Source organism: Geotrypetes seraphini, chromosome 13, assembly GCF_902459505.1.
Source record: "Geotrypetes seraphini chromosome 13, aGeoSer1.1, whole genome shotgun sequence".
Lineage (NCBI taxonomy): Eukaryota > Metazoa > Chordata > Amphibia > Gymnophiona > Dermophiidae > Geotrypetes > Geotrypetes seraphini.
Window position 1 is genome coordinate 55484799 of NC_047096.1, and position 21712 is coordinate 55506510.

Consider the following 21712-nt stretch of genomic DNA (forward strand, 5'->3'; position numbering starts at 1 on the left):
ACACGATTACCCATCTGAGATGGTTTTCCACGCAATACTTGTGTGTTCTCCCCGGGTTCCACCCTCACTCCTCAGCCCAGGACTAGCTATCTTCCTGCCATGCAGACTTTCTCTCCACAAGTTGTCAGCCCTTTCAGGAGTCCCCTTCAGTACTATAAAATAGAGAATGACACGGTGACAAAATTCACCATTCCCATCCCCGCGGATAACCGCGGGAAACCATCTTCATGTCATTCTTTATGGAGAGAGGGAAGAATCAGAATATGAATGGCAACAACCACTGACCAGCAAGCTTTGCTTTGAAGAATGCTGGTGTAGAAGGATTGAGATTGAAATAGACACTAGAAAATGTCATGGGATTATTTACCGCGGTTATCCGCGGGGACGGGAACGGTGATTGATTTTGTCACTGTGTCCTCCTCCTCTTTTCCCTTTTATACCACACCCCCAGTACTTCCTGCTCTGCAGCAGAGGCATTCTTGAGCAAGGGGTCACGTGATCCTCATTGTTTTGTTTATTTTAACTCTTAGTATCTTTCTAACTTCACCTAAAAGAAAAAAGCCCCCCCCCCAGCTCATTTTACGCACGCGCCCCTTCACCCCACTAGGCCTCGCGACGTACGGAGACGGGCTCCAAAGTGCGCATTCTCCCTCCTGTACCAAAGCAAGCCGCGCGCTCCCGCCGCGCGCACTCCGCCCTCAGCCGCGGTCACGAGATGACGGAGGCGAGCGTGTCCCCCGAAGATTCCTGGAGCAAAGTGAGGCGGGGGGAAGGGGGGGTGTCCGGTTAGTGACCCCGTTTATAGTCCGGGGCCGAGGTTTGGGCCCGCACTGGTTTCCTTTCTTCCTCCCCCGGAGCCCGGGCCCAAACTGACCCCGGCGGAGCTGCTGGACTTTGGGCCTCGCCTCCTGGGGAAGTGGAGTCCGCTGGTCCTGATGGTTGTTCCTTAGGAAATGCGGTGACTAGGATGAAGTTGATTAGGCCAATTCAGTTCTAGTAGCTAGAGAGAGATTGCTGGCCAGGGATAACATTGCTTCTATATTTGCTTTTGCTTTCTTTTTAAATATATGAGATAGGCCCCTTTTTATCTGATGTAGGCTTCCTGACATTTTTAATTTTAAAACAAAAGCACTGTGGATATGTATTAATGCACAGAGTCCACCGATAAAAACTCTTCAGGCAATGTAAATGGGGCGGTCTGTGTTTCAGCTATGACAGCCTTTTTCAGGGGTCCGATTTTAATTTCACAAAACTAATTAAAAAAAACAGGCACTTTTGATATTTGGACCCTGTTTTAAATTAGGTTTGGTGAGGTCACCCAGCTGTGACAATATTTGGCCTGCTGTCTTCAGAGAAAGCACAGTTAGTTACCATAGCAGGTGTTATCCAGGGACAGCAGGCAGATATTCTCACTGATGGGTGACATCACCGACCACTTTAAAAGTGCATCACCACTTTAAGTCTTTAGAAAGTTTGCGATAGCCTGCACCGCACATATGTGAGTGCCTTCCCACCCAACGTAGTAGGCCCGCGGTCCCTCAGTTAAGATAAGCCAAATAAGAAGCCAACTCGGGGAGGTGGGTGGGTTGTGAGAATATCTGCTTGCTGTCCCTGGATAACACCTGTTATGGTAAGTAACTGTGCTTTATCCCAGGACAAGCAGGCAACATATTCTCACTGATGGGTGACTGCCAAGCTATTAAGAATGGGATGGTGGGAGTGTTGGCCTTTAGGAAGATAAATTTTATAATACAGATTGTCCGAAGTGCCCATCTCGTCTGGAGAAAGACTCCAGACAATAGTTAGAAGTGAATGTATGAACTGAGGACCAGGTGGCAGCTTTACAGATTTCCTCAATGGGAGTAGATCTGAGGAAAGCAACCGAAGCTGCAATAGCTCTAATTTTGTGGGCTGTGATACCTCTCCAGTGCCAGTCCAGAACGAGATACAGGCAGCCAGCCAGTTGGAAATCATTCTCTTGGAAACAGGATGCCCCAACTTATTTGGATCAAAAGAGATGAACAGTTGGGGAGATGTTTGATGTGGCTTTGTCCGGTCAATGTAATAGACCAAAGCCTGTTTACAGTCCAAAATGTGTAAAGCAGTTTCTCCAGCATGAGAATGAGGTTTAGGGAAAAACACTGGCAGAACAATCGACTGATTGAGATGAAACTCTGTGACTACTTTTGGTAGAAACTTTGGATGCATGCGTAGAACCACTTTATTATGATGAAAAGTGTGAAGGGTGGATCTGCTACCAATGCTTGTAATTCACTGACCTTCCTCTATGGCATTCAGCAGGAGAAGGGATTGAACCTCCTGGAGAAGAAGAGAGGACTGTGCAGGATCCAAAGCAGACTTTCTTGGAGGATGGTTTGGAGGCAGGGTATGAAAATGGAGAGTGTAACTCTGATGAATGATGGTTAAGACCCAGAGGTCCGATGTGATGAGCTCCCAGCAAGCGATGAAAACCTGGAGACGTCCTCTGGGCTGAGGCAAAGACTGGAAAGTGGGAATGGTGGCTATATTCTGAAGAAACACGTCAAAAAGGCTGTTTGGGTTTTTGGGGAGCAGCCTGAGGGTTCTGTTGTTGATGAGGTTGCTGCTTTTGCCTTCTAGGTTGAGACTGAGGAGGAGCAGCAGGCTTGGCAGCAAAGCATTGCTGGTAAGAAGAAGCCAGTCTGAAAGGACGAGAAGGTGGAGGCTTCTTTTTAGGCTTGACCAGAGTGTCCCACCTGGTCTCATGAGCTGGCAACTTTTGAGTAGCCATGTCCATGGAGGGACCAAAAAGTTAATATTCCAGACACAGAGCATTTGCCAGCCTGTCTTGATGGTTCACATCTAGTTCAGAGACATGAAGCCAGGCCAGGCATCTCAAGGGTAAAGACATAGCTGCAGCCCTGGAGGTTAGTTCAAAGGTGAACGTACACTATATTTCCTCAGCTGAAACAGATCAGAAATATAGTGTTGAAAAGCAGAATGTACTTCTGGAAGAGTGAAATGTGTTTAACCAAGTGCTTGAGGTAAAATGAAAACTGTAGTTACCAGAATGGTTGGCCAACATAGCATTTTGGTACAGGCGTTTGCCAAACCGATCCATGGCTTTGCCCTCTCTGCCAGGGAGTACAAATGCGCAAACACTAGCCCCCAAAGATTTCTTCAAAATAGACTCAACAGGAGGGACTCATGTGGAAGTTGGGGTTTGTCAAACCCAGGGATAGGAACCACTCTGTACAGAGAATCCAACTTGTGAGGAGCCACAGGGATGCGTTTCCAGATTTTGATAAAAAGTTTCCAGTAAAATGTCATGAAGGGGAAGCTTCAGTAGTTCCTTAGGCAGTTGATCATAATCCAGGAACTGCTTAGATCGTTTAGAGTCAGCCTCACATGGAATGGATAAAGTCTCTGATATTTCACGAAGAAATTTGGAAAAAGAGGACTTCTCAGACAATACAGGAGTCTCCTGAGAGGAATGGTGAAGAGAATCATCATCTGAAGAACCCCCATCATCAGAGAGAAGAGGATCCTGTTCAGAGTCCCTCCCCTCCCCCACAGGTCCAAATCTTGAACAGAATGTGGACAGTGCCGAGTACTCGGTGTCGAAGGCTCAATATTCTTTAGTTTTTGCAATGCCTTCCGGGATCGGACCAGAGTCAACTGTGGTGATGTCTGTGTTGAGGATGACCGGTGCTGATTCCCTTGTGAGAAGCGTCTGCACCGGAGGACTCTCCACTGCAGGTGCAACTGGTGTCGAGGGCTCAGACCAGAATGGTATCGGGGGAGTCGGTGTCAACATTGGCACAAGTTGAGTCGGCACCAGCATTTGGAAATGCTCACCCAGTTCCTCTCTAAGCAAATTGTCTATCTTTTGCTTGAGGGTAAGCACCGGTACCACTAGCTTTTTTGCCGGTACCTTCGGAGTGGCTCTGTGTTCCGGCGATGAGGAGGCCAATGAAGAAACACTCACCGATATCGGAGCGGAATGCTTTTTGGGGTGGTGGAAGGCTTCTTAGCTGGCTTACCCACAGAAGGCTGCGACGCCATTGACGTCGGAAGTGATGTCGAGTTCCCTTCCATCCCAGCGCCAAAGAGAAGTCGTTGGATGTGCTGGTTCTTTAATGTTCTCTTCTGCAATGAAGAACAGTGGGAACAGGTCTCCGGACGGTGCTCAGACACCAAACACTGGAAACACCAGCGATGCAGGTCAGTCACGGAAATGGGGTGAGCACAGCATCCACACTTTTAAAACCCGTCTGCGGGCGGGACATCGAAGGGAAAACGTCCCCGGCAAAATCGAAATCGGAGGCCAAGGTGGATGAACAGGCCCCACCGGGCCGAACCCACGAGAAGGAAAAAACAAAAATGGTGTTGGGTTTTTGTTTAGTAAAAGAAAGAAAATGACAAATGAAGAAAAAAAGTGACTGAAACAGTCAAACAAATCGGCAAGAACGGGAAGGCAGTGAGACAAATTGTCAACAGCTGTTGAAACGCGTCTTCTTAGCTTCGTGGAAACTAAGAAACTGAGGGACCGCGCGCCTACATTGGGCAGGAAGGCACTCGCGTATGAGTGGTGCGGGCTATTGCAAACTTTCTAAAGACTTAAAGTGGTGATGCACTTTTAAAGTGGTCTGTACCGGGGCTCTGTCGGTGACATCACCCATCAGTGAGAATATGCTGCCTGCTTGTCCTGGGATAATTAATACCTGCTACATGTGAGTAACTGCTTTACTATTTGGCTGAATATGGATCATGGACATTGAGCATAAAAAATAATAAGCAACATCAAATCAGAGATCGTGTTTATTTCAATAGGATTTAGTACAGTAGAACCCCAGATTATTGGTATTTGAATTTAAATCATTATTCAGCTGAATATGAATAATGTACAATATTTAGAGCTGAGCCGAATTGGAATATTTGGTATAACCCTAGTTTAAACTAAATATTTATCACTACCACCAGAAAATGAGGCTGCTCCATCTGATTGCTGCTTTCCATTTTTGTTTCTAATTGTTTCCTCCACTTTCTTCTTTTTCTTACATCACAACTTTGGCTTCTCCAATGCTGCAGATTGAGACTGTGTACAGCGACAATGGAGTTGAACCAAGTAAGATGTTTTTTTGCCATTAGGAACAAACACACTGACACTGTTTTAGGGTTTATTATAAACTGTGTTGCAGGGTACATGTAAAGGAAGTTTATAAAGCCAAGCTGTTGTTCCAAAAAAACATTTTACTTCAAGATGTCTTTAAACTATTCTGAAAGTTCCCAAGAACCATGCCCGATGCATTTTGCCAAACGAGGCTAGTCAATGCTAACAGAAAACCATGTCTTTCATACACACAGAACACAGATACACCCTCACCCAGTATGGAATAAGTAATCACAAACTAAAAATAGAAATATGTAGATAAAGGTTAAACTGAACCACCGAGAAGCCAAACTGCATACAGTGAAACACCACAGAATATAAATATAAATATAGCAGACGTACATTTGAAGAAACTGACAAACAATCACCACTTTACAAAATAACAAATAGAAATAAAACAAAAATTGAAAATAAGAATGTACCATTTTATTGGACTAATCCATTTTTCAATTAACGTTCAGAGGCCATAGCTTCCTTCATGGTCAAAATAGTATACTGCTGTTACATTATACTGTCTTGACCTGAGAAAGGGGGTTTTGGTCTCTAAAAGTTAGTGAAAAAAATGTATTAAAATTAGTGCAATAAAAAGATTACCTTATTTTCTGTTTATAAACGTTTTATCAATACAACTACAATACTATTTTATTCTAAAGCAACAAAAAAATATTTTTTCTACCTTTTGTCATTTCTGCTTTAATCATCTTGTCTTCACGCTCTTCTTTCTAGCCAGCATCTGTCCTCTGTCTTCCATGCAGCATCAGCCCCTTCCATCCACTGTATGCCCTCTCTCTCTGCCCCTTCCATCTCTCTGCCCTCTGCCCGTTCCATATGGTATCTTCCTCTTTATGTGCTCCTTCCATAAACTTCTATCCTGTGCCCTTTCTCTCCTTTGTACATGATTCATTTCAGCTTCACCCCCTCTTCATTTTTCTGTCTCCACCCCCTCCCCTATGCTCTGGCATCTCTCTCTTCTCCTTTCTTTCCTTCCTACCCCATGGTCTGGCATTTTCCCTTGCCTGATTCCCTGGCATTTTTCTCCTTTCCTTTACTTCCTTCTCTCCCTCCCCCTCCATGCTCTGACATCTCCTCCTTCCCTCCATGCCCTGGCATACCTTCCTCCTTCCCTCCATGCCCTGGCATATCTTCCTCCCTCTCTCTCTTCCCTCCATGCCCTGGCATCTCTTCCTCCCTCCCTTCCATTCTCTCCCTCATCTTCTTTCCCCCTCCAGTTGGGTGCAGCAATTCTCTCGCCCTCTGCTCCCTTTCCTCCTTCTGTCACTCAAGGCCTGGCATCATGAACTTCTTCGGGCAGCAGCAGCATATAGATAAGGAAGTATAAAAAGGATTGAAGGATATAAGGGATCACTTACAGGTCATTGACCTGAGGGGCCGCCGTGGGAGCGGACTGCCGGGCGAGAGGGACCTCTGGCCTGACCCGGCGCAGTCAAATTCTTATGTTCTTATGTTCTTCTTCTCTGTTGGGTCCTGCCTAATGAAGCACTCGGGGCAGACTGCTTATCTCATCCCCCCTGCACCCATGTGTCCCTAAGCACAGAGCCCCAGTAGATTGCAGCGGAGACAAGGGAGCAGCAAAATGCCCTCGGGACCCCTCCTGCCAGAAGAATGAGCTTGCCCTTACTGCTTCTCCACCTGATCCTTATCGCCTGGGTAGAAAGAGAGCACGCGGCACCCAGAGTGCCACTTGAAGTGAGAGCCCGAGGCCGAACCAGCAGATTCGCTTTTCCCCCCTCCTCCTCCTCGGCGGCTCTTAGGGGTGGTGGGTCAGGGAATCTCTACTGCACAGTAGGCATTGGTTTTCATTTGCAGATGTACCCAGGCGGCCAAGTCAATGGCTCCCACAAAGCCAGTCCTTTGAGTAAGTTGCTTTCCAAGCTGACACTTTCACTTGTCTGGCTGGGGATAAAAAAACCAAACAAAAAATCATAGTGCCAAGCTTTTCAGAGTACTCAAACACTTTTAATAGGAGCTGCCGAAACTGTGGGAATCTTATGGTTGAATGCACCCCCCACTTTCAAACAATTAACTTTTGAACAGAGTGATGGAATAAACAGGATAACGTTGTTTTCTAGCTTTAATGTTTCCCTTCCTTCCTCTTACTGGGTTCCGTTTTATTTTCTCTCAGTTTCGGCCCAAAGAGCGGAGGACCCTTAATGCACAGAAAATTTTGTTTTTGCCATCTGGTTTGTGGTACTGGCACATCTGTAGGTAGGGCTGATGGCAGCTAAGTGAGCTGCCTGGATCGTGGGGCCCCCTTGAGCTGTGCAGCCCAGAGCAATTGCCCTGTTTGCCATCCCCTAACGCCGGCCCTGAGAATATGGAGGGTGGTTACAGACCCAGCGAGACCACCTGACCATTTCAGGCCCTATGCCTGTGCCTACTGGGCCTACCCTTTAATCCGGCCCTGGTCTCAAACTCAAACCCTTTGCAGGGCCACATTTTGGATTTTTAGGTACTTGGAGGGCCGCATAAAAAATAGTTAATGTCTTATTAAAGAAATGATAACTTTGCATGAGTTAAGTACCTACAAATTCAAAATGTGGATTATCTGAAATCTGAAATTATCAGAAGCAATTAAGGAAATATTTATACAATCTCTTTTTTAACCTCCTCAATTTCTTTTTTAGTATCAGCCAGAAGGTCACATATTCCTCTCAGTTCAGTTAGAATAATTCATTTTTCCCATCTGTTTATTTGGAGAATCCACATTTTTGTGCTTTCCAGGTTTGCCAGCCATAACTCTTTCCTTAATTGCTTCTGATAATTTCAGCTATACACAGCTGAAAGCAGTGCAACATGCAGAAAGTGAAAAACTATCAAAGTATCAACTGCAAGAGACAAGATTTTGGACCAACTATTTTGAGGCCTTCGGTATTATAAAGAATGATTCTTTATGGAAAACTTGTGCCTTAAGTGTCTGGTGGTTGCGTCCGCAACCGCCTCCAGCTGTGACCTCCAGTGGTGACCTCCTCCAGCACCGGACACACACACAAGCTGCACTGCATCCATTGGTTACCTTACGTTCTGGAATGTTGCCTGCCTCACTGTTATAACCTCACGCAAGTGCTTTCCTGCATCTGTACACGATTGTGAGGTGGAGTGGAGAGGACAATCGTGTACAGACGCAGGAAAGCACTTGCGTGAGGTTACAGCAGTGAGGTGGGCAACGTTCCAGAACGCGACCGCCAGACACTTAAGGCACACGTTTTCCATAAAGAGTCATTCTTTATAATACTGATGGCCTCGAAATAGTACCTGGAGGGTTACATGTGGCCCCCCAGGCCGTGTGTTTGAGACAACTGATATAGGTTGTCCTAATTTATTCCTCAGAATACACATTTTTTTGGATATCTTGTTTCATGAGTACCCAGAGAGTGGTAGAAAACTGGAACGCTCTTCCGGAGTCTGTTATAGGGGAAAACACCCTCCAGGGATTCAAGACAAAGGTGGACAAGTTCCTGCTAAACCGGAACGTATGCTGGTGAGGCTGGACTCATTTAAAGCACTGGTCTTTGACCTGGGGGCCACTGCGTGAGCGGACTGCTGGGCACGATGGACCACTGGTCTGACTCAGCAGTGGCAATTCTTAAGTTCTTATGTTAAATCAAGGAAAATTTTGTTGTTTACCTGCAGTTACATCACTTTCTTTTCCAAAGATTAATAAAAAAGGATTGACATCGATATGTGAACATTTAAGAAAGAACTGAATATTTCATGGGGTATCGTAATTTTTTCACATGACTGTATTTTCAATGATATATGCTCTGCTTTGTAGAGTAATCCCCTGGAGAATTTTTATGTACAACTGAGGATAAAAAATTGGAAGATTTATATTGGAAGACTGCTCCTTAAGTTCATTGCTATTGATTTGATGGAAGATTTGTCATCATATAAGTACACTAACTTTTGACAGTATTATTTTTGGACTGTTTTTTGATGGACTGGATAGTGACCAATGCAATGATTGAAAAGGGATGCCTTTCATATTTGTTGGGAAAATGGGCACAGGCTACTGAAGAGAACAAAGGGCAGCTGTTTTCTGAGGGCGCACACAAAATTTTTCTTAAAATAATTTTTGAATGGTGGACTATAGTATGTTGGAACAAGCAACACTGTGGAGAGGATGATGTTCAAGGTGCAGGCTTTATTAAAAATACAGTCCAATAATCCACATGAATAAACATCTGGGATCCAAAACGTTGGAGATTTTGGACCCAACACGGTCCGTGTTTCGACAGAAACTGTCTTCCTCATGGGTCTCTGAAGGTACGATCAAAGGCAATAATAAGCTAAACTCTGCGCGAATAAGAAGTTTTTATTTTCTTTCATTTCTTAAAAAAAAAAAAGAGAGAAAGAGTAGAAATTTTTTTCTTTTTCACCTCATAGCTGTTCGGCTGGTGGGGCCTCTTTATTCACCTCAGCCATTGAGTTTAATCTGGCTAAGGCAGTTTTCCTGTTCATGTTCTGTCCATTAACCGATTTCAAAAAGTGCAGCATGTGTCAATGGCTAATATGATTTACAGACCCCCAACTCTTGGTGTTTGCAGTGTCTTGGCCCGGAACACCATATCGACTCCTGTACGTGGCGTTCTTCTCTTCAAAAATGTTCCATCAAGAGCCGCAAACTTTGGCAAGAGAAGTTATTTGGTACCATCATTGAGGCATCATCGATCTTCTCCTTGATGCTCTTAATCTGGCAAGTGTTCTTCCAAGGGGGGGGTGTGATTTGTTTCATACTTGTTTATATAAGGAACAAAAATTAATCTTTAGTTGGCAAATGGTGAAATCATTAGGGTTAAATCATGAAATTGAATGGCCCACTAAACTGCAGACACTTTTCATTTGCTGAAGTAAGAGTCGATTGGCTAGTGTTTGTTTAGTGACTGGCAACTGCAGTAGATACTTTTCATTTGCTGAAGCTCCTGCCAACAATATTGGTAAGAGCCAATTGGCTAGTGCTAGTCATGTAACCGGCAACTGTAGTACACAATTTTTAAGAGTTATATCATGAAATTAAGTGACCCACTGAACTGCAGTGGATACTTTTCATTTGCTGAAGTTTCTGCCAATCATAGTAATAAGAGCCGATTGGCTAGTGTTTGTTTTGTGACTGGTAACTGTAGTAGACACTTTTCATTTGCTGAAGCTCCTGCTAATAATATTGGTAAGAGCCGATTGGCTAGTGCTGATCAAGTAACCGGCAACTTAAAGTCAAAAGGAGAGTATCTGAGATTTGAAAATGGTCGATTGTTTGTAACATCTTTCTAAAAGCAATCTACATTCAGGGAGAGCAGAATTCTCTGGCAGACAGAACTCACGAGTGGACAATCAACTTTACAATTCTCCATCGCTTCTTCGCTCAGGGGGACTCCTTAGATAGACCTGTTTGCGTCTCCTCACAACAACAAGTTGCCCCAGTTCTGCTCCAGGCAGTGCTCCCCTCATCGGCTGGAAGTGGATGCTTTTCTACTGAACTGGACGCACAAATTTCTTTATGCGTTTCCTCCCATTCCTCTCATCCTCAAGAAGCTGGTCATGCTCAAACACAAGTCGGCCACCATAATTCTTATAGCTCCTTGGTGGCACAGACAACCTTGGTTTTCCCATCTTCTTCAACTCAATATCAAGGAACCAATGCTGCTTCAAATTTTTCCCTCTCTTCTCACGCAGAGTCACGGATCTCTTCTGCATCCTATCTTCAATCTTTACATCTGACAGCTTGGTACCTCTTGGGCTGACCTCAGTTGATCTTCACCTTTCTCAGCCTGTCAGACTTATTTTAGAAGCTTCTAGAAAACCATCTACACAGCAGTGTTATCAGCAGAAATGGATGCATTTTCCACCTGGTGTTCTCTTCATCAACGGAATGCTGATTCTACATCTGTTTCTTCAGTCTTGGATTACCTCCTACATTTATACAATTCTGGTCTCAAGTCCACTTCGATTAGAGTGCATCTCAGTGCTATCAATGCTTTTCACTGACCAGTTGATGGGGAAACTTCTCACTGCTCATCCTTCTCACTGCTCATCCGTCTAGATTCATGAAAGGACTTTTTCATGTTAAACCACCACCGGTGGTTTGAAATCTCAATGTAGTACTGGCTAGACTAATGAAGCCTCCTTTTGAACTAATGTCTACAGCTCATCTGAAATATCTCACGTGGAAAGTGGTTTTTCTCATCTCTCTTACTTCAGCTTGAAGAGTCAGTGAGCTTCAAGCGTTGGTGGCAAACCCTCTGTTCACAATGTTCCATCATGACAAGGTTGTGCTTCGCACTCATTCAAAGTTCCTTCTCAAGGTCATCACTGAATTTCATCTGAATCAATCGATTGTGCTTCCAGTGTTTTTTTTCCCAAGCCTCACTCTCATCCTGGAGAAATGGCTTATTACTCAGCCGCATCAGACATCTCCTTAACTTTTTGTCTCTTGATCCTAACAAGATGGGATGTTCTGTATCCAAGTCTGTCTGTCTGTGACAAAACTAAATCCTCGACTTTTTGCACATTTTAGTGGAAGTTACTTCCACAGGCTGTCCAGTGTGAGGGTCATCTTCAATGGAATCTCTACCCCACTTAATCTGCTGGTTCCAAAATTTTACTTTGCAGGATGTTGGGGCAGACTCACCATAAACTGCAGTCATGTGTTGTTGGGTTTCCTTTAGCTTTTTCCCTTCTTTTGTGAAAAATTTTATCGTTGAACTGTGCTCCAAATCTAGCAGTTTATTACTTGATTTGCATGAAGACTCTCCTGGCATCCCGTCTCTTGGAATATTAGACTTGCACTGAGCCACTACTGTGCATGAGTAACCTTGAGACATGTCACAACAAGCACAGACTTGTTTCAACATGCTTGCTACAGAATGAGAGGGCGTAGGATGAAGTTAATAGGTGATAGGCTCAGGAGTAATCTAAGGAACTACTTGCTTTACAGAAAGGGTGGTAGATGCATGGAATAGTCTCCTGGTAGAGGTGGTTGAGACAAAGACTGTGTACGAGTTCAAGAAATTGTGGGACAGGTACGTAGGATCTCTTAGGGAGAGGAAGAAATAATAGATTCTATGAGTGGGCAGACTGGATGGACCATTTGGCCTTTATCTGCCTTTATGTTTCTATATAGGCATATTAAGACAGATTCTGTCCATCTAATATTTTGTCAGTTCTTCTACAAGATATTGTCAGCCGATGTGCAATCTAACTCTGCTTTGTAAAACTCCCTTTTAAGGGTGCCTTGCTCTTTGAAGAAGAGCTTTGTTATGGATTTTAGGGAAGCTAAACCTCCATAAGCTTTCTGAAGACAAGCCTAATTCCACATTGAAGGACCAATCTAGTAGACACAAAGTAGAGGCTGCTCTGTAACATTCTTTTGAAGCACTGATGCCTTTCTTTCTTGGGTGAAAAGATCTGCAGTACCTTATTCCAGATATTTGTAGGCCAGCAATATGGTATTTCCTGCATACCTTCACTGGGTTGGTCTCTATTCAGCCAGGAGGATTGGAGCACCATCCTTTTAAGGAACTGCTTTGCTAAGTATCACAGGTTTTGGAAGAGCCTGGTAAGAATGCTAAGGAAGGAGAAGTTATGTCTTACCTGATAATTTTCTTTCCTTTAGTCTTACGAGACCAATACAGAAACCTTCTGTAGTGCATTTTTAGTAGACATGTTTCAATTTCTGGAACTTCCCCTGTTTTTTATTTTGCAATTTATTTATCCTGTCTCACTGGCTTTTCAGTCAGCTGCTGACTCAGTTGAGCAGCTGGATATCAGTAAGGTTACAAAACAAGGCAGTCTTGAAAAAGTAATGAATAAAGATGACAGTGGACCGAAAGAGTGACTTGAATTCTATTGCTTTGTCATTCAAAATGCTGAGCATTCTAAGGTTGCATAGTGCCCTAAGGGATGAATCACATGGAACTACTTTGTTTTTCTGTCCCCATCCACTGGTCAATAGACATAATCCACAGGTTCTGGACTGATTTGGTAGGCCTAAAGCCAAGAAAATTATCAAGTAAGATATAATTTCTCCTTAAATGAATCTCTTCTTAAAGGCAGTTAATAAATACATACTTCTCCCCCCTCCTTGCTTCAGCACTCCCTCTTCAACCCCAAGGTCTCACCAGATGCTTAATCATCACTGACCTATCACACTGATCTGGTAAATATATTTCCTCTGCTGTCTCTTTAAAATTCTGCTTAAGCCATGCCTTCCAGAATCAGGCCAGTTGGCATTGTGAAGAGTTGCTTTCATGGTTTGCAAACCCAAATGCATGAGAGCTGCCACTTGCTTAGCAGCATGAGCAGTAAGCACCCATCATACATGCACATCCTACAGTGCAGAAATATAGCTCTGAGCAATGGCATAAATGTTCTGAATGTGCAAATGCTGGTACTGAAAAAATATTTTATTATAGATAAATGAATTCTGTTGGTGTGGTTCATGATCTGTCAGTATGGTGGTTTTTCTTCTTTTGTCCCAGCACTCTTTATGGACAGGAAAGGAAGCATAGTAACAAGAGCAAACAGTATTGGGTCAACGAGTGCCTCTTCTGTGCCAAATACAGGTATTTATGGGGATTTCATTTTAAATATTAGAAAGGTCTGACTTTGTTCATCCTGTCTGTACTTTTCTCATGTTATTTTTTGTTAAAGCCTTTGTCTTTATTTCCTGTGAAGCTAAGCACAATCTCATCTTTGATTATTCTCTTTGATTACATAATTGAAAGCCCTGAAGTGGAAAAGTATGCGGGGCATCTAGAAAGGTTAGATGAACAAGCAGTCTGAGGGTGTGTTGGCAGATTTCTGTGTCTAAACTGGCATAGCATAAAGACCTTTAATATGATACAGAAGAAAATGGACACCAGAATGAAGGAGCAGCCTAATGGTTAATGCAGTGAACTGTGATCTTGGGAACGAGAGTTCAATTCTCACTGCGGCTCCTTGTGACCCTTGGCAAGACACTTAACTCTCTATTGCCCCAGGTACAAAAATGTAGGTTTTGAGCCTATTAGGGACAGAGAAAGTATCTGCATTTAATGTGTAAAGTGCTGCGTATGTCTAGTAACGTTATAGAAATGAGGAGTAGTAGTAGCTTTTGCATGTAAATTGTACATTTTGACAGTGAGTGCTGAGTACCCCCCAATATTGAGCAAACTCCTTGACTGTGACTAAGAAGGAGAAATTTCCATTGGGTTTAGTACCCCCAGTAATTTTTTAAAGTTAACTCCTATGGTTTCTGGGGCTGGCATAGGGTCTCTGAAGGTTCCCTAGTTTGTGTCTTTTCACCCAGAGTCAACTGGGGATGCGGTAGAGCAATGTTTCACAAATCTGTCCTGAGGGAACCCAGCCAGTCTGGTTTTCAGGATATCCACAATGGAATGCGTGAGAGAGATTTCCATACCAAGGAAGCAATATATGCAAATTGATCTCGTGAATATTTATTGTGAATTTCCTGAAAACCTGATTTGCTGGATTCTCCCAGGACAGGTTTGTGAATCACTGCTATAGAGAGAGCATTCATAGCCTCTGTGGGTAGGGGAGTAAGTCATGATCATCAAGGGCGATTTGATTTAGTGTCATGCTGTACGACTTCCATGAAGAGGATTCCTGACCAGAGTAGGAATAATAGAAGGATTTATCAAAACAAGGGAAAAAAATTATAGAAGGCTCATAAATGTTCTTGGTGCCAGGATGCCAGCCCTGGTTTTGACCCTTTGGAATAGAAAGGAGATCTACTGGACCAGAAAAAAAGGCCATTTCTTTCTTGGGGCTTACAGGTTCTTGGATAAAAGTTATAATGGATCGTCAGTGTTGTCATATTATTCTGTAGAAGTTTAATGTCTCTATTTAAATAAGCCCCCCCAAATACAACTCCCTTATATCAAAATAACACACTCCCTAGGCAATAGAATTAGCACAAGGCTTTTTTTTAATGGTGTCCAGTTGAGGAGGTTTTTTTGCCGATGAGGTAACTTACCCCGGTTTGGAATTCTCACACTTTTTTCAACAAAGGTTGATATGGGAGGGGTTCTGAGGCCTTTTCCTTCCTCCTGGACGATTGGTCAGAGTAAAGGGTCAATATTCTGACTGGCGGGGTGTCACAAGCGGTGTGCCACAGGGGTCGGTGCTGGGGCCGTTACTCTTTAACATATTTATCAATGACCTGGAAAAGGAGGCAAAGTGCGTGGTTATAAAATTTGCAGACGATATCAAACTGTGCGGCAGAGTTAGGACCAGGGAGGAGTGTGAGGACCTACAAAGGGACCTGGACAAGCTGGAAGACTGGGCAAACAAATGGCAAATGCGCTTTAACGTGGACAAATGCAAGGTCATGCATATAGGGAAAAAGAACCCGTTGTTCAACTACAAATTGGGGGGGGGTATTGTTGGGAGACAGCAGACTTGAGAGAGACTTGGGTGTGCTGGTGGATGCATCACTGAAGCCATCTGCACAGTGCGCAGCAGCCTCGAAAAAAGCCAACAGGATGCTGGGCATCATAAAGAAGGGCATAACAACCAGAACACGGGAAGTCATCATGCCATTGTATCGAGCGATGGTGCGTCCACATCTGGAATACTGCGTTCAGTATTGGTCGCCGCACCTCAAGAAGGACATGACGGTACTTGAGAGAGTCCAAAGGAGAGCAACGAAAATGGTAAAAGGGCTGGAGCACTGCCCATACGCCGAGAGGTTGGATAGGCTGGGGCTCTTCTCTCTGGAGAAGAGGAGGCTCAGGGGAGATATGATAGAGACCTTCAAGATCATGAGGGGCATAGAGAGGGTGGATAGGGACAGATTCTTCAGACTGAAAGGGACAGCGAATATGAGGGGGCATTCGGAGAAACTGAAGGGAGATAGGTTCAAAACAAATGCAAGGAAGTTTTTTTTCACCCAAAGGGTCGTGGACACTTGGAATGCGCTACCGGAGGAAGTGATCAGGCAGAGTACGGTACAGGGATTCAAACAGGGATTGGACGGATTCCTGAGGGATAAAGGGATCGTGGGATACTGAGGGAGGAGCTGGGATGTAACACAAGTATAGAAAGCTAACCAAGTAATGAGTATAGAAACCAAACCAGGTCGTGCATGTGCAAGACCGGAAGGTTAGGACTTGGATAGGAAGACAGGACTTAAATGAGAAACCAAGGTGGCAAGGGAGCCTCTTCTGGTGATACAGACAGGTCGTGACCAGTTTGGGCCGCCGCGGGAGCGGACTGCTGGGCAGGATGGACCTATGGTCTGACCCGGCGGAGGCACTGCTTATGTTCTTATGTTCTTTAAGCATTTGCACTGACAGAGACCAGAAGAATGATTTGTTACACGAGTGAGTAATACACGACAACAATGTTCTAGCTAATTCTATTGTCTAGGAAGTGTGTTATTTTGATAAAAGAAGGGAGTTGTATTTTTGGATTTCAAGCATCCTTCTGAACTTTGGTGTGTTTTACTCTTATTAAATAAAACCAAGGAATACTTTTCTTTGGAAATGGCTTTTTTACTGGGCTATTTTTATTCAGATCATTAAGATTCCAGGCAGTATGGATCCCAGGCTTTTTAGTATTTACTTTTAGACCAAGAACTAATGATCTTATTGCACACCACTAAACAACTGCAAATGTTTGATTTGTGGATTGAGGGTTTTCTAACACTTTTTCTTTCTGCTATGATTTTAATGCACCTTTGATCTCCTTTAGCTAAATGCATGATCATGATTTGCTCTCCAACTGCAGATGATGAAGATAGTGATTATCAGCAGGAAACCTACAAGGAATCCTATAAGGACCGCCGGAGGCGAGCCCACACACAGGCAGAGCAGAAGAGAAGGGATGCAATTAAGGTATGCTGAATAGGGCAATCCATGTTGGTACTGCCGTGGCTAGGGCACCAAGCCGTAAGAACATAAGCATTGCCATACTGTGACGTAAAGTCCAGTATCCTGTTTCCAACAGTGGCCAATCCAGGTTACAAATACCTGGCAAGATTCCAAAGGGTGGCTCATTACATCCGGTCAAAATGTACAGCGCTGTGTACGCCTTTCAGCGCTATTTAAGTGATAAGTAGTAGTACTGGGCAGCCTTGGAAGTAGCTGTATCTGCATCTTACAGTTGCTGCAGAACACAACTATTTCCTGAAAGATGGGGGGAATTCAGACTAAGTTGAAGATTATTCGTAAAGAGTAAAACAGGTTAGTGCATGATACAAACAGGGGATGGAGGGAAAATAATTCAAAACAAAAACAAATTTACTCCATTAATAATATTTGAGCATCAAAGCAATAATTAACAAGCTATAATAGGGTTACCAGATTTCCTCTTTAAAAATAGGAGGCTGCCAAGATTGATGTGGGTTCTGGTTGATATTCAGCCAAGCAGCTGCATATAAATATCTGGTCAGTTTGATTCTTCCCTTCAGCCTACCTGTGGGATCTCTGGTGGTCTAGCAGACAGAGAGCAAGAATGATGCCCACTTACTACTGCAGCAGCCATTTTGTTATAAAATCCCCAGATGGAGGACATGTCTGAGTTGTTCAATATGTTATTAGGCTTGACTTCTGTTTTAAAAATGTGTCCACTGGCATATAAAGGTCATAAAGCCTATCCTATCTGCCAACCATGTTTCCCATGCCACTTAACTTAGGCCTGACTAAATCCTTGATATTTAATCCTTTTTCTTTACATCCTACCAACCACTACAGTAGTTTTGAGTCGAGATCACCTACAATGAGATAGGTTGAGCATGGTGATTATGTCAGTCTTTATTCTTGCCAAAGGTAAGAACATCGTATGCTTAGGACCTGAATATCTAAACTGACTACTGCAATTCTCCTTAATCTTACAAAATCAGTTTGGTATTTAAAATTTGCAGCTCTGTGTTGAATAACATGGTTTTTGTCTTCAAACAGAAAGGTTATGATGATTTGCAAGCAATTGTACCTACATGCCTTCAACAAGACTTCTCAATAGGATCTCAGAAACTTAGCAAAGCCATTGTTTTGCAGAAAAGTAAGTTCATGTCTTGGTCATTTTCATAATAAAAGTTATTCCCTTATACCTCATAAAGTTGATTGCAATAGTTTTCTTCCTTAGTCCTTTTTTGCTTGAAACCTTAAGCATTCTGTAGACATTGTTAGAAAAAAATAGCTTTATTTGGTGTTGATTCACCTTTAACAAGAAGAGTACAACTATGTTTGAAAATCTAGATTTTAATTCCTGATCAGAGGATGAGGTTGTGGGGTGTGTAAGGAGAGTCTGTTGTGTGTTGGGGGAGGGTGTAACGTGTTACTTAAATATTCAATTTAGGATTACCAAAATACGGCGCGCTAGCCGTTTTAGCGCACTCTAATGCATCCATAGACTATAATGGATGCGTTAGCGTTTAGCGCGCACTAAAACGGCTAGCGTGCCTTAGTAAAAGGACCCCCATGTAATTCAAACTCTGCTTGCACATAATTCAGTGGCGCCTCAAAATTCAAACATATTACACCAATTTTAATTCAGCCTCTTTGGTTGCCTGTATCTGCTCGAATTGAATTCAAGGTGCTGATTTTCGAGATAAGACAGACCGCTAAGTAACCTGTTCATCCAGTACCAGCCAAATTGAACATTACGTTCAGATGAACAGGTTTACTTAGAAGTTCTATCTTTGAAACAAGTAAAACTGACAAGTTACCGTCATTCAGTGGTAACAGTGCAGGGGGTTCTGTTTTGGAACACCCTGCTTCTAGAAGTGAGAAGAGTTACCTCTTTAATGAATTTCAGGAAACTGTTTAAATCGATATTGTTTGAGCGTCATTATTCATGCAGCTAGGAGGGATGAGTCAATTTGTTGTTGAAGACTTGTATTTTCGATTGCTTTTAAGTATTGTTGTCATTTATTGATAGTGATTGTGTTTAAATGTTTTATTGTTTTGTATGTTAAATCATAAATTGTGAGTGTATTTTGTAACTTGCTTAGAATCATAGGATGTAGCGAGTAAGAAATTTTATAAATAAATAAATGGGTTTGCAAACAGTGAGTGCATTGCAAGGGAGAGAGAGTAAATCTGTTAAGCAAAAGCTGTGATATGAGGCTGCAACATTGAAACTAGTAGCTAAAGCTAGTGAACAGGGCATTTTTAACAGGGCTGAATTGTCTTTTTAATTTTTGTTTCTGATAGCCATTGACTACATTCAGTTCCTGCATAAAGAGAAGAAGAAACAAGAAGAGGAAGTTTCTACTCTCAGGAAAGATGTCATGGCACTAAAGATCATGAAATCGTGAGGACTATATTCATTAGATATTTTTAAAAACTGCTGTACCAGGGCCTTTAGCCTACTAAAATCCTATACATGCAAGAATTTGTATACAGAAACAAGTTGCAGGACAGAATTGAATATTAACTCTTCACCATCCCCTTAGTGTGCCAGATATTGCTTTCTCCAAACATTCAGCCATTTACACAGTTTAGAATTTCTGCAGAAAAGAGGGCTCTAGCTTATGCTTGCCATCTGTGTTTTTTTGTTGTTCCACAAATAGTTACTGGAAAGATGAATTCTTTGTTGGAGAAATTGTGGTCAGCAAGGTACCTTTCTTCATATTTGGTGGGACTGCCCACGGGTTGTTCCCTATTGGGATATGGTTTTTGAATTATTGTCTGATATTTTTCATATAACTCTTCATTGACATATGGGTAGTGCTCTCTTACATTTACCATTAGCTTTGTTATCTGTTAAAGCGCATAAACTTGCTTGTTTTGTTTTTACGGCAGCTCGACTTTTATTGGCTGCCCATTGGAAACAGGCCTATCCCCCTGGCAGAATTTATTTGTTGCGTAAAGTGGATTTTATTTTTCGAATGTCTAAATTGACTGCTTTGATGCATAATCGACTTACTCCCTTTTTTAAAGTGTGGGATCCTTATGTTAAATGGTGTGAAAGTATAACATGACCTTTGTTTGTTATTTATATCATAGTGCTAACCATCTTGTATTGTTGTATTTTATTTGTATAATTGACCCTGGGGAGGGGAGGGAGGGTTGGGGTTTTTTTTGGATGTGTTGTGGTGCTTTGTACTGAAGAGTTACAGTACAAATATTTGCATTTTTGAGAGAGGGGTTGTTCTGTGTGACTTTTATTTGGTTTTCTATTTGCTGTACCTCTCATGCTTTGTATTTCTCTAAAAAATTTCAAATAAATATATAATAATAAAATAAAAAAATAAAAAAAATGAGTAGCAACATTCCATACTAATGATCCAGGGCAAGCAGTGGGTTGCCCCATGTTTTTCTCAATAACAGACTATGGACTTTTCCTCCAGGAAGTTGCCAAACCTTTCTTAAAACCAGCTACGCTATCAGCTCTTACCACAACTTCTGGCAATGCATTCCAGAGCTTAACTATTCTCTTGAGTGAAAAAATATTTCCCTGTAACTACAAGTGTCCTCTAGTCTTTGTAATTTTTGACGGAGTGAAAAATCGATCCACTTGTAACCGTTTGTAGACTTCAATCGTATCTCCCTACAGCAGTCTCTTTTCCAAGCTGAAAAGCCCTAACCTTTTTAGTCTTTCCTCATACGAGAGGCTTTCCATCCCCTTTATCATGTTGGTCACTCTTCTTTGAATCTTTTCTAGTGCCGCTATATCTTTCTTGAGATAAGGAGATCAGAATTGAACGCAATACTCCTGATGAGGTTGCACCTTGGAGTGATAAAGAGGCAGTATAACATTCTTAGTCTTGTTATCCATCTCTTTTTTTTAATAATTCCTAGCATTTTGGTTGCTTTTTTGGCCGCCGCCACACAGTGGGCAGAAGTTTTCATCGTATTGTCTGATTTGGGTTATTTTACACAACGTGTATCACATTAAATTTCATCTGCCACTTGGACGCCCAGTCTTCCAATTTCCTAAGGTCCACCTTCAATTTTTCACAATATGCATGCTTTTTAACAACTTTGAACAGTTTAGTGTCATCTGCAAATTTAACCCTACCCTCTGTTTTCTATCTGATAACCAATTTCCAATTCACAACTGAACTTTGCCACCTATCTCATGACTCTCTAATTTTCTCAGGAGCCTCTCATTGCTCTTACGAAGCCTCATTTACATAATTTTCTTGACCCTCCCCTCTTGCCTCAGCACTGCCCACTGAGTTCCAGTTGTTTTCCTACAAGCGAGACACTAGGAACTAGTGTTATCTGCTCATGTTGAATTTTTCTTCTAATCAGTGATTTTACATGTTTTGGACTTTGTACTGCAGAGGTTCCCTGCAGGGACAGCACTGGCTTTGGGAGGTCAGACTTTGTAGATAAAGTCTGTTTCCAAGGGGTTGGCTTCCTTGCAGTGCACCTCCTGGACAGCCTGCATCTTCAACATAAGAACATAAGCAGTGCCTCTGCTGAGTTGACCAGAGGTCCATCATGCCCAGCAGTCCGCTCATGTGGCGGCCCATCAGGTACAGGACCTGTATAGTAATCCTCTGTCTATACCCTTCTATCCCCTTTACCTTCAGGAAATTATCTAATCCTTTCTTGAACCCCAGTACTGTACTCTGTCCTATAACACCCTCTGGAA

The 21712-nt window shown here is 42.8% G+C and overlaps 1 protein-coding gene across 3 annotated transcripts in view; it reads left to right on the plus strand.

Annotated features, from left to right (window-relative positions):
* The first annotated feature begins 470 nt into the window (after nucleotides 1-470).
* The window catches only part of MLX (MAX dimerization protein MLX), a 45607-nt gene continuing 24365 nt past the window's right edge, over nucleotides 471-21712 (plus strand). Inside the window, exons 1-6 of one of the 3 annotated variants that reach the window (XM_033918177.1) lie at nucleotides 476-757; nucleotides 5071-5107; nucleotides 13645-13728; nucleotides 16895-17001; nucleotides 18067-18166; nucleotides 19321-19420. In XM_033918177.1, the coding sequence (XP_033774068.1) occupies nucleotides 716-757; nucleotides 5071-5107; nucleotides 13645-13728; nucleotides 16895-17001; nucleotides 18067-18166; nucleotides 19321-19420 (470 nt within the window). In that variant the 5' untranslated portion in view covers nucleotides 476-715. Of the gene's footprint in view, nucleotides 758-5070; nucleotides 5108-13644; nucleotides 13729-16894; nucleotides 17002-18066; nucleotides 18167-19320; nucleotides 19421-21712 lie in introns of all 3 variants that reach the window. The other 2 variants (XM_033918178.1, XM_033918179.1) reach the window with 2 other exon arrangements.